Source organism: Raphanus sativus, chromosome 5, assembly GCF_000801105.2.
Source record: "Raphanus sativus cultivar WK10039 chromosome 5, ASM80110v3, whole genome shotgun sequence".
NCBI classification, from domain to species: Eukaryota; Viridiplantae; Streptophyta; class Magnoliopsida; order Brassicales; family Brassicaceae; genus Raphanus; species Raphanus sativus.
In genome coordinates this window covers 35,737,014-35,749,365 of record NC_079515.1, presented here as the reverse complement: position 1 = coordinate 35,749,365, position 12,352 = coordinate 35,737,014, and the positions used below count along the sequence as shown (strand labels likewise).

At 34.5% G+C, this 12,352-nt stretch overlaps 2 protein-coding genes across 2 annotated transcripts; both read left to right on the top strand.

The window, feature by feature from the left end:
• Positions 1-5,141: 5,141 nt before the first annotated feature.
• On the top strand, positions 5,142-7,722 carry LOC130512329 (sugar transport protein 4-like). The gene is made up of 5 exons (XM_057010184.1): positions 5,142-5,283; positions 5,408-5,637; positions 5,729-6,048; positions 6,275-6,904; positions 6,987-7,722. Exons 2-5 carry the CDS (start codon positions 5,505-5,507, stop codon positions 7,446-7,448), a joined length of 1,545 nt encoding a protein of 514 aa, XP_056866164.1. The 5' UTR covers positions 5,142-5,283; positions 5,408-5,504; the 3' UTR covers positions 7,449-7,722.
• A 2,101-nt stretch (positions 7,723-9,823) lies between these two features.
• Positions 9,824-12,019, top strand: LOC108856170 (E3 ubiquitin-protein ligase RING1-like). The gene is made up of 2 exons (XM_018629908.2): positions 9,824-10,882; positions 11,840-12,019. Exon 1 carries the CDS (start codon positions 9,904-9,906, stop codon positions 10,879-10,881), a length of 978 nt encoding a protein of 325 aa, XP_018485410.2. The 5' UTR covers positions 9,824-9,903; the 3' UTR covers position 10,882; positions 11,840-12,019.
• The last annotated feature ends 333 nt before the right edge of the window (positions 12,020-12,352 follow it).

Sequence of the window (12,352 nt, the reverse complement as noted above, 5' to 3'; positions counted from 1 at the left end):
GCTCTTTTCTCCGACATCAAAGTAAGCCGAAAGTTAATCAGATCCTAAATTTCAAAAAAAATAAAAAAATAAATTCAGATCCTATAAATATCAATTGCTCCTCTCCATTTTCAAAATCAAATCGTTTCTTTCCTTTGTTTGAACCAGACCTACCTCCAAGAAGAAAAAGAACAAAATCTACTCTGTTTGCTCCTTTGTGAAACAGAAAAGTCAACAACACTGAGTCTTAGACCACGTCAGAGAAATGGCTGGAGGGTTCGTCAGTCAAACGCCGGGAGTTCGAAACTATAACTATAGTACGACTGGTTATGTTTGTATATATAGAAGTTGGTTTGGATATTTCTTCTTTTCGAAGTATACACGATGAGATGCACCGCCTATGATCTGTGTATTCCAGTCGTCGTGTAAGCATTTTAGGTATTGTCGGTAAAATTTTGTCGCGGTCTATGCGTCGCCGTTTCCTCTTAATTTTCCACATGTAAATGAGGAACTGGAAATTGTTAAATTCTTTTTTTTTCAGACATAAATTTTAGCTGCGTATAGAAAATTATTGTTGTAAGTACATATAATTGTTGGTTGATATGCACGATAATTAAGACGGCAAAACTTGAGGTACGAAAAAAAATTCCGACAAAGGCAGAATATTGAAGTTCATATAACCCGAATGCAAACTTGGTGATAACCATGTTGGAGGAAAAATATAGCCATTGTAATACACCTCATTTGGAGTTTTCTTTTTTAACTATTACGAGCTGCATTATATTAAAACGAGGAACAAACGAAAATATTAGAGCATCAGTATCGGGGTCCTTAAGCCCGTCCCCTCTCTTTAACTGGATCAAAGATAAATCGAAAATAAATTAAAATGTTTGGAACGGGCCTTAAATAAAGGCTGTTTGGCCTGTCCCTTAGACGACGTGACAGCACGGGAGTGGGAGTCTTTGTTTCGTCCCTTCATCTGCGTCTTCTCTCTCCGTGCTTCTTCTCTCCACCTGCTTCTTCTTTCCACCTGCATCAAATATAATATTGTTAAGGGTTTTTATTTTAGTCCCTCCAATAATGATGGTCTTATGAGCCGAAGTTTATATGCCCTTAATGAATGTCGTTTATCAAATACTTCAAAAATAATGTGTCTACATCCCAAGAATCTAGCAACTCTGCGTAGCACTCACCAAAGCTTTTCCTCCTGCTTCTAAACTCGAAAAAGAATGCGTTAAAACAAATGAATTCTAATGTTTTTCATGTCCCAAAGAATCTCGAATAACCCAGCCTGCTGTTGCTGTATTTGTTTGGAGATTAAAAGCAGCATCTTAGTTGCACTTCACCAATCCGTAGCCTGGACGGGTCCATTTCTTGTTTCCATTTTTTGTGTATATGCACTTGACCAATTAACAAAAGTAGCCAGTTTCGCTTTTATAAGCTTGAAGACTAAAATTGTTTATGGCCTTCCATATATTTCAAAGAATCAAAAAAGTATATGGGTCTGAGATGCATTTTTATGGAATAAAATTTTCATAAAAGCTTAATTCGCGCGAATTCATATACATTTTAAAGGATTCACGATTAAAATGAACAAATGAAATATATTATATTTCTTTTCATACCATTAAGTTAAATTATATTTTTAATTTATTTTTATCACATACCATTGTTGGAGGTGCTTTTATATTTGTCTCCAAATCTGAGTCAAGATAAGGTACAAACATAAAAAGTGAATTTGTTTTACACCATATAGTAATAGAGTCCGGACTTTCAGATCACATGTTGGTTATGATTGGTTAAAAATAGAGTAATTGAGAGTAAATTAAGTATATGAAATGAGAGTAAATCAATTGGAGCAACTAAGAGGAAAATGGTAAAAATAAATAAAATAAATAAAATAACAAAAACAAAAAGAAATGTTTAAGCCATCGTAACTTGTTTTCTCTTCCAACACAGTGAGAGAATAAAGTGATTGATTTACCTTATGTCAAACAGTGAAAAGATGAAAAATAAATAAAGGTGTTTTCACCTAACTGGCAAACTTTATGCTAAACTGAATGTAACTTTTTATATCGCCAAATGTTTTGCGCTACTGATGCTATTCGGTCATAGCCGTTGTTTCGGAAGCCTGCCCACACCGATGACAAGTGGGGTCCAGTTGCGTTCATCTTGCCCCAAACGAGTTACAGATTTGCATGAATGGTTTAGAGGGGAATCCACCTTTATATAATTTTTTCTGATAATAATAGTATTTGTAAGACAATTTAGCATTAGGAAACTTTTGCAAATACTTATATCGAGTAAATGTATTTCTAAATACTGACATGTTTATGATAGTATTGACTAATGTTGCTATACAATTACCTTCATAAAATTATATTTACCAATCATTAATATGACATATATTATAGACATATATGATATTAAATAACTCATGAAACATAAAAAAATGTGTTGTTAAAAAGTTGCTTAGAGCATTCAGAAATGTTGAATCGACAAATTTATGTAGCAGTAGCGTTAGAAATTATATGCAAAAGAAAATGTTTCAGTTAAGACACAGTAGGAAGCTTCCAACGGCTTTAAAACCGGATCACAGGAAGGTTAGTCGGGCGTAAATCAAAAATTCATGCCTATTCCGTAGAAACTAATTAATAACTTGAAGAAACTGCCTATTGACCGCTTGACGTATGACTCCATATAATTTTGTCCGAGGCTGCATGTCAGCCCAAATACAGTTTCCGTAAGAGTGTTGATCTTGAAATGTTAGATCTTCTTCAGCTTTCTCAAGATTCTAGCTAGCAGCAATATTCTCCTGATTTTGTAATTGGTCTTTCGATCCTTTTGATCTTTCCAATATTGTTTGGTTGTCGCTGGTTTGGGAAATTATGAAGGTAACCAATTATCTTTTTATATACCAGTATCCCGATTATATATCAGTGGCTTATCAACATCAAAGCACGTATATATAATATATACTAAAAGGAACATGTCAAAACAAAAACAAAAAGTACACCAAAACGATGTCCTTTAACTACATTTGTCTCGGTTAAGGTTTCAACTTATTTAAATACAAAACACAGTGTAAAACAGTATACAGAAAATAATATGATATAATGTAACTGAGTATAAATTTTGCTGATCCTTGGTTCCTTACGCAATGGAGTGCTAAAAAACATTAATATCTCATGAGTCTGAAGAAGAATAAGGCAGATCTGAATTCAGTATCGGGTACATGACAGAAGCAAATTGAAAAGTTAAAATCAAGACTGAACGTTATATCTACTAAATTTGATCTGAGTTGCTATACATTTCGACTTAATCCATAAATTCAGATATTTGTAAATTTTTAAAGTAAAACAAATAATAAATCATAAGTACTATTTTGAAAAACGAATATATGCTTTGATCCATACATTTATGAATATGCAATGTAATTATGAATATTTATACATATTTTATGTAAATTTGGTCCATTTAGTTTCTTAAGTTGTTTTAAAGTTTTTTTTTTAGATATTGCATATCCAATTAATTTTTTTTGTTGAAACATATGCTACGTATGATTTTTATACTGAAGTCGTTTGTATTGAATTATTTGATTTTGGCTTTATGATTTGGGTTAAGATGTTTATTTATTATGTTACTATTATTGATGATTTATTCATTTTACCTTTTAAAAATTATTTGATGGTATTATGCATTTTTTACTTTTGATATAATTAACAAATTATATATGAATATCTAATATAACTTACAATATCCAGATTTTTGGATATCTAAAAGATTTTAGATTGAAACAAATATTAGAAACAAATATATGATTGAGATAAAGGGGATATTAAAAATTTCTGGATGTCCTCTAAAACAATATGACTATTTGTGCTCTACTTGTGCATGCAACTGACTAAAAGTTTATTAATGATGTTTAAAGTTTATTAATGATGTTATATCCACATTTTCCTGCGATGTCTTCCTTCGCGAGACCCACAGTTACTTCAGCTGTGTCTGATTTTCATTTTATGCATCGTCAACATCAAAATACTAAATATATATTTCAGCAATTTCATAGTGTTTGTTAGTTTGTGTTTTTTTTTCATTTCATTTACTTGATCATAATTTTCATTTTTATAGCACTTGTGGGTCAAGTCGTAATTGGGTATGTTGTAGGGTGGTTGAATGATGCTTAGATTGAGACATTGTTGCTTGCTGCTGAGGCAAATTTGATTCCTGTTTCTACAGATCATGCACCATTGCTGCTGATGAAAATTTGGTATCCAAGAACTTTGAAAGGTTAAAAACTAACTTTTAATTTATTTATTTATTTGCTAAATACTAACTTTTGAGTTGGTTCTAAGGTTAGTGGAAGTTATATTTATAGCAATTGTTAAAAAATTTCTAGAATCTAATGTTGTTGGTTTGTAGATTCCCACGTTCTCATTAGAATCTAGTGTTATTAATTTGATAATTTAGTAATTCTATACACAATCTTTTGTTATTAAAAAGATAGATTTTAGTGTTTCTTTAAATCAATTAAAGTTTGTGTTATTGGAAGTTGTATTCTTCACTATTTAGTTCATAACACAAGATTTTTAAAATACTACCTATTTAGTTTAGATTCTTAGAATCATCATATCAATTTATTTTCATAAAATTTCACAATATACAAAACTCTATACAATTATTTTCAAATTTAACAAATCTTTCGATTTCTACAATCAACAAACTCTTTATAGATGTTACTCCCACTAACATCCCCTTATACAACCACGTATTTAGCAATAGTGTTGATTTGGCTGGTCCATTAGTGTCATTGTTGATACTTATCATATGCTTATTCATATGCATAAAATCATGATCTTTTTATGCCACTTCGCTTTTGTTTTTACCAGGTCCGAATGATTCAGTAGGAAGGTTCTAAACTCATATACGTATCCCTGAAAATTTAGATTGGTTTCAGTTTAATTTTTTCGGATTGGTTTTAGTTTTGGGACCATGTAAAATGTCTAGGAGTAGTCACTATATATGTTTCAAAAAAGAAAAAGAGTAGTCACTATATAACGTTCCATAAAAGAATCAAAAACATCTTATGTGGGACCGCCTGTGGGCTGATCATAAATCGTTAATTTTTGTAAAACAAACATAAAAACCCTCAAACACATTATATTTTTGTGAAATGGAAGTACTGATAACTAAAAGATTCATATCATAAAACCTATAAAAAGACACGAGATTTATGGAAGCAGATAAGATCCAGAGGAATAGGCAAGTGTGAGACCAAGAACAGCTCTTTTCTCCGACATCAAAGTAAGCCGAAAGTTAATCAGATCCTAAATTTCAAAAAAAAATTAAAATTATTCAGATCCTATAAATATCAATTGCTCCTCACCATTTTCAAAATCAAATCGTTTCTTTCCTTTGTTTGAACCAGACCTACCTCCAAGAAGAAAAAGAACAAAATCTACTCTGTTTGCTCCTCTGTGAAACAGAAAAGTCAACAACACTGAGTCTTAGACCACGTCAGAGAAATGGCTGGAGGGTTCGTCAGTCAAACGCCGGGAGTTCGAAACTATAACTACAAACTGACACCGAAAGTGTTTGTGACATGTTTCATCGGTGCTTTTGGTGGTCTCATCTTCGGATACGATCTCGGGATCTCAGGTATTTTTTCAAGTCTTGTTCTTCTTTGATCTGATCTAGCAAATATCCAGAGAGTAATTTAGGTTTTTTTTTTAAAAACATTTGCTTGTAGGAGGGGTAACCTCAATGGATCCGTTCTTGGAAAAGTTTTTCCCTTACGTGTACCAGAAGAGGAAGAACGCACACGAGAACGAGTATTGTCGTTTCGATAGTGAGCTTCTCACTCTCTTCACTTCGTCTCTCTATTTAGCGGCTTTGGTCTCTTCCTTATTCGCCTCCACGATAACCCGAATTTTCGGAAGGAAATGGTCTATGTTCCTCGGTGGTTTCACATTCTTCGTCGGCTCTGCTTTCAACGGCTTTGCCCAAAACATAGCCATGCTTCTCATAGGTCGTATTCTACTCGGTTTCGGTGTTGGATTTGCTAATCAGGTAGGTTTCTAAAAACGTTTTATGTAAAAAAAAATGTATAGAGTCTACATTGGTATTTTGAGAATTAATAAAATAATATATAAAATGTTTACTAATTTGGTAAGTTTCTTTGACAATTGATTTTAAGTTTAGAAATTATAGTATTTTATTCCCTCCACATTAGAAGTAACTTGATAGAGAAGTTACAACAGCGGCTTATACTAATAGATTTTGGTTTTGGTTTTAGTCGGTTCCGGTTTACCTGTCGGAAATGGCACCTCCGAATCTTAGAGGAGCGTTCAACAATGGATTTCAAGTAGCAATCATATTTGGTATTGTTGTTGCAACGATCATCAACTACTTCACTGCACAGATGAAAGGGAACATTGGGTGGAGAATCTCTCTAGGTTTAGCTTGCGTCCCTGCTGTGATGATCATGATCGGAGCTCTGGTCCTTCCTGACACTCCAAACTCCCTCATCGAACGTGGCTTCGCTGAAGAAGCCAAGGAAATGCTTCGATCTATCCGAGGAACCGATGAAGTCGAAGAAGAGTTTCAAGATCTCATTGATGCAAGTGAGGAGTCTAAGCAAGTGAAACATCCGTGGAAGAACATCTTGCTTCCACGTTACAGACCACAGTTGATCATGACTTGCTCCATTCCATTCTTCCAACAGCTTACAGGAATCAATGTCATTACGTTTTACGCGCCCGTTCTGTTCCAGACCTTAGGGTTTGGTAATAAAGCCTCGCTCTTATCAGCTATGGTAACGGGTATCATCGAGCTATTGTCTACCTTCGTCGCTGTTTTCACAGTTGATAGGTTTGGAAGAAGAATCTTGTTCCTCCAGGGAGGTATCCAAATGCTTATCTCTCAGGTACTACAAAATTCTAAACCTTAGCCCTAGCTCTACTTTACGTTTCTTGACAAACACTCAATAATCGTTATTTGTGTTGTAGATCGCTATTGGAATCATGATTGGAGTCAAATTTGGAACAGCTGGAACAGGGAACATAGGGAAAACCGATGCTAATGTAATCGTGGCACTGATCTGCATCTATGTAGCGGGTTTCGCCTGGTCATGGGGACCGTTGGGATGGCTGGTACCTAGTGAGATATCTCCTCTAGAGATCCGATCAGCAGCACAAGCCATTAACGTAGCGGTCAACATGTTCTTCACATTCCTTGTAGCTCAGCTCTTCCTCACAATGCTCTGTCACATGAAGTTTGGACTATTCTTCTTCTTTGCGGTGTTTGTCTTCATAATGACGATATTCATCTACTTGATGTTGCCTGAGACGAAGAATGTACCAATCGAAGAGATGAACAGAGTGTGGAAGGCACACTGGTTCTGGGGAAGGTTTATACCTGATGAAGCTGTTGGTGTTAGTGCTGCTGAGTTGCAACAAAAGGCGGTATGATGATGATGATGGAACAACATTTTGTTTGAGGAAAAGATTTGGGAGAAAACTTGAAAGAGAAAGGTGATGAATAAAAGGATGAAATAAGAATGAAATGTCGAATAATGTGTTTACTCTCGAAAAAGCTTCTCTGCTTTTAAATGCAGAGACTTTAGCTTTTTACTTAGTTTATTCTTTCTTCTTATTCAATGACTCTTTCGCTGCACTTGTAGTTCGGCATAAAAAGGTCAAGAGAACAAAAATATTTGAAAGTTTTATCAGTTTGTCTTATGTTTTTGTACTCTTATTTAACAATCATGTGAATCTTTATTTGAGAAAAAATCATAACGTTAAAGCAAGAGACAAGAATAATAACGGTAGATATTTCAGATGTATCCAAAAGTGTTTATTACTATCTTCTTATATGATTGGAGTAACCTTTTATTATCTCTCACAGATTGAAGTACCTCTCTTGCTCAACCCTTTTTAAGTAAAAAGTAATGAAACATTCATAGAAGTGTTTTAATTTAGTGATGTTGGTGTTAGTGCTGATGAGTTGCAATAGAAGGCGGTAAGATGATGATGGAACAACGTTTTCTTTGAGGAAAAGACTTGGGAGAAAACTTGAAAGAGAAAGGTGATGATTAAAAGGATGAAATAAGAATGAAATGTAGAATAATGTATTTACTCTCGAAAGAATCCTTCTCTGCTTTTAAATGCAGAGCACTTTAGCTTTTTACTCAGTTTATTCTTTCTTCTTATTCAATGACTCTTTCATTACATTTGTAGTTCGGCATAAAAAAGGTCAAGAAAACAAAAATATCTGAAAGTTGAATCAGTTTGTCTTATGTTTTTGTACTCTTTGTTTAACAATCATGTGAATCTTTGTTTGAGAAAAAATCATAATGTTAAAGCAAGAGACAAGAATAATAAACGTAGATATCTCAGATGTATCCAAAAGTATTTGTTACCATTTTCTTATATGATTGGAATAACCTTTTATTATCTCTCACAGATTGAAGTACCTCTCTTGTTCCAACACTTTGTTTAAGTTAAAAGTAATGAAACATTTTTAAAAGTGTTTTAATTTACGACGTGTAACTTTTTTTTTTTGAAAGAATGTTTAATTTATTTAAATCAAAAAGCTTATGTAGAATTAGTGCAACTTTAATTTAAACAAAGTGATGTTTTGAAACCAATATCAGTGGTTAAAGATCGCCTAATCTCTATGCTGATGGTTTTAGGCTTTTAGCCATTAATTTTAGGATATCAGATTTTTTTTGACAAAAAGAATATCAGATACAGATGACAACCCAGTTTTATAATTGATCAGTTATGAATTGAATTACATAAATTGAATTCCTGATATTATATTACAGTACATGAATCCATTTTAATTAGATTTAAATGGATTTGACTCATAGTTCTTACTTTAATATGTTTTTCATTAAATTTTATCTTTATTAGAAACTTTCTTAGTCAAACCGACCAAGACAAAACTGAAATTCCTTCAAAATTCAGAACATACTAGATTCTAACCCCCCCTTCGAAGTGCGGGTATACTTCTTGTTTTAGTTTTTTTTTTAAATTTAATTTTTAAATTTTAAATTTTAATTATATTTATGTTTAATATTAATTTTATCAATAGATCATGTTCCTCTTTTAAATAAATAAAATACATAAATTTTATTAATAGATTATATTCATGTTTTAATAGAATAAATTTAACGTTAAACATATTTTCAGTGTTAAATTATTGCAATAAGAATTCTAAAATTATGCACAAAATATTAAAAGACTGTTTTGAAAAAGCCTTAAAAGTTGAAAATATATTTATTTTTATTTTTTAAATCATTTTATTTTGATTTATTAAATATATTAATTTAGATGGGTTAACAGAGTTACATTTATTTTAAATAAAAATATATTTAATAAATGGAACTTAATATAACCATCTTGAAGGAAACCACTCAAAATCATTATATTGTTGAAGAAACCTGTTTCTTATAAATGAAACCGCCCAATTATATACAACAATTAGGTACCTACTGTCAATTATATTGTGACATCAAACATGAAAAATATATAATTATGTATTAGACAACCATATATTATTCATCTATTTATTTTCACACCTAAAATACATTCTGTAACGATCAACTATATGTTTATGTGTATGAGAAAGTGGGTCTCGCAAATGCTGGATTCTTTTTGTCAATTGTTTTTATCAATGGACTTGAAACTGCTGATAATCAACAATTATATATAGCTTCCATTAAAACAGTTATATATAGCTTCCATTTATTTATTTTAATTAGACTCATTTAATAGTATTGATTTAAAATGGGCCGTATGTGGGCTAAAGCCCAAATACTATAATCATCGTTCGGAGGGAGAGTTTTGAGTCGGCCATAAACATTCTCTCTCCCTCTCTCTCTCATCTCCCCCCTCTGACCAAAATTCCACAGATTCCGTCATGTCCTCCGACGGAAACTCCACCGCCACGGCGGTTGAAAAGATGTTCTTCTGTTACCAGTGCAACCGCACAGTCAACATCTCAATCTCCCCCACATCCGATCCCTTCTGCCCTCTCTGCTCCGGTGGCTTTCTCGAAGAATACGACGAGCCAAACCCTAATCCACCCCCAAATCTCAATCCCGGCGCAGGAGGAGGAGGTTTCTTCCCCATGGCCGATCCTTTCTCCACCTTACTCCCTCTCCTATTCGGCTCCTCCTCATCCTCCAACGTAGCCCCGAGCTTTTTCAGCCCTCAGCCACGCTCCTCCAACGCGCAGAACAACGACGACGAAGCTTTCGATCCGGTGTCGTTTCTCCAGAACCACCTCCAGCATCTCCGATCCAGCGGCACGCACGTGCAGTTCGTGATCGAGAATCATCCCTCCGATCCGTCGAGCCGAGTCCCGGGGAACCTCGGGGACTACTTCTTCGGCCCTGGTCTCGAGCAGCTGATTCAGCAGCTCGCCGAGAACGATCCCAACCGATACGGAACCCCTCCCGCTTCGAAATCGGCGGTCGAGGGGTTGCCAACTGTTAAGGTGACGAAGGATATGATGAGGTCTGAGATGAACCAGTGCGCTGTTTGTATGGATGAGTTTGAGGACGGTGGGGATGTTAAGCAGATGCCTTGTAAGCATGTGTTTCATCAGGATTGTTTGATGCCGTGGCTGGAGTTGCATAACTCTTGTCCGGTTTGTCGGTACGAGTTGCCTACGGATGATCCTGAGTATGAGAGTAGGGGTCAGGTTCAAGGAGGTCAGGCTCAGGGTAGTGGGGATGGACAGGGGTCGGTGGAGACGGGGAGGAGGTTTAGTATACAGGTGCCTTGGCCGGTTAGGGGACATGATGGTGATGGTTCCGAGCCTGGTTCTGGGTCGGGAGCACCTGGAAGTGGGAGTGGAGCTAATCTTAAGACCAGACGGGAAGATTTGGATTGAGGTTTGTGTCTTGTTTGATTTTTGTGTTGTCTTTGTGAGACTAGACTACTTGCTGTTTTATGGGATTGTGAAAGGTTTCAAAATTATTTACGGGGTGTTGTTTTATCGATGCCATATATTTAAGCTTGAAGTTTAGTTTTCGTGGTAGGCATCTATCTGTTTTGCAAGAGTGAAGCTCAAAATGTGTCTGCTTGATCAAGAAAGTTTAATCTGTTTTTTTTTTTCAGTTCCTGACTTGCTCGTACTGCTCCTCGCTGTTAGTAATATATATATCCTTGCTTATTTGATTCTTCGGGTTTCTGAGTAATGCGCTAACTTTGGATGTTGAGATAATGTGAAGAAACTTTTTTTGTCTTCTGCTTAACCTAAGAAACAAAAACGGTGCTGCTGAAAGTAATTAGATTAGGTTACTTTAAGGTCTTGTAGATCTGATTTCTGTGCTTTAATATGGAAATTTTGTGCGTTGTAAATTTAGAATTTTCATGTGGATAGAAGATACCATGTAGGGGGTGTAGTCTCTCACTGTCACTGGCTTGGCATGGTGATGATGGGATATTGATTGTGCTGGGTAGTTGGATATTATCTATTTCTATCGATGCAATTATGATGGAGAGTAGCAAGTGATTAGTGCGTTGTGCGCATAAGGAAAACATAAAAGTATCATAAACTGCATGATATCTAGTCAAATAAGAGTCCAATATTAGCATACATATTGGACTCGATAGACGTATTATTCATGGAGAGATTAGTAGGTTTATACATGGAGATACAACTATTTACGAGCATTGAGCAATATTGTTGTTATTTGAGTTATCATTTGAGGATTTGGCTAATCCATTAGTGCAGTTGTTAATAGTTATCATCCTTCAGGTTTGGACCTTTTTTTATGGTCATATTTTTGAAATCACTTGCATGTTGACTTTGTCCTAAAGCTTTGCTAGTTTCGTTTGCGGCGCAGTATCCCTTGGAGATTGGATGTGCACAAGTTCTCTGGGAAAAAAAAAGGTGACATTGAGGTTTTACCATATTTTGTACATTTACCAAACAAAGAAAAGTATGTTCTTGTCTGTTCCTTTTTGGGATTATATGATACGATTGTGAGTTAAAAGAAAAATGGCAATATTTCATTCAAGTGCTATTTTGTTATGTAAAATCGAGATCCCTATACACTATTTTGATTCATTCATCAAATTCTAAACATGTATGACATGCAAAATTGGGATACAAGACTGAAAATGTATAGTGGCAGACAAAGTTGATTGATAAACACCTAAAAAGTAAAAACAGACCTTTGTGATGTGTTTTGTGACCTTCGTATCAAACCACTTTACTGCTTTTTGTTTTAAAGATTCTTATATTACACAGTCGCAAATTTGCAGCATTTTTCGCATTGTCTTTTTTCAGTTTTTCATCTTATAACACCGTTGAGATATTTATGTTGCATGCAATGTATAATGCTATAATGTATTGT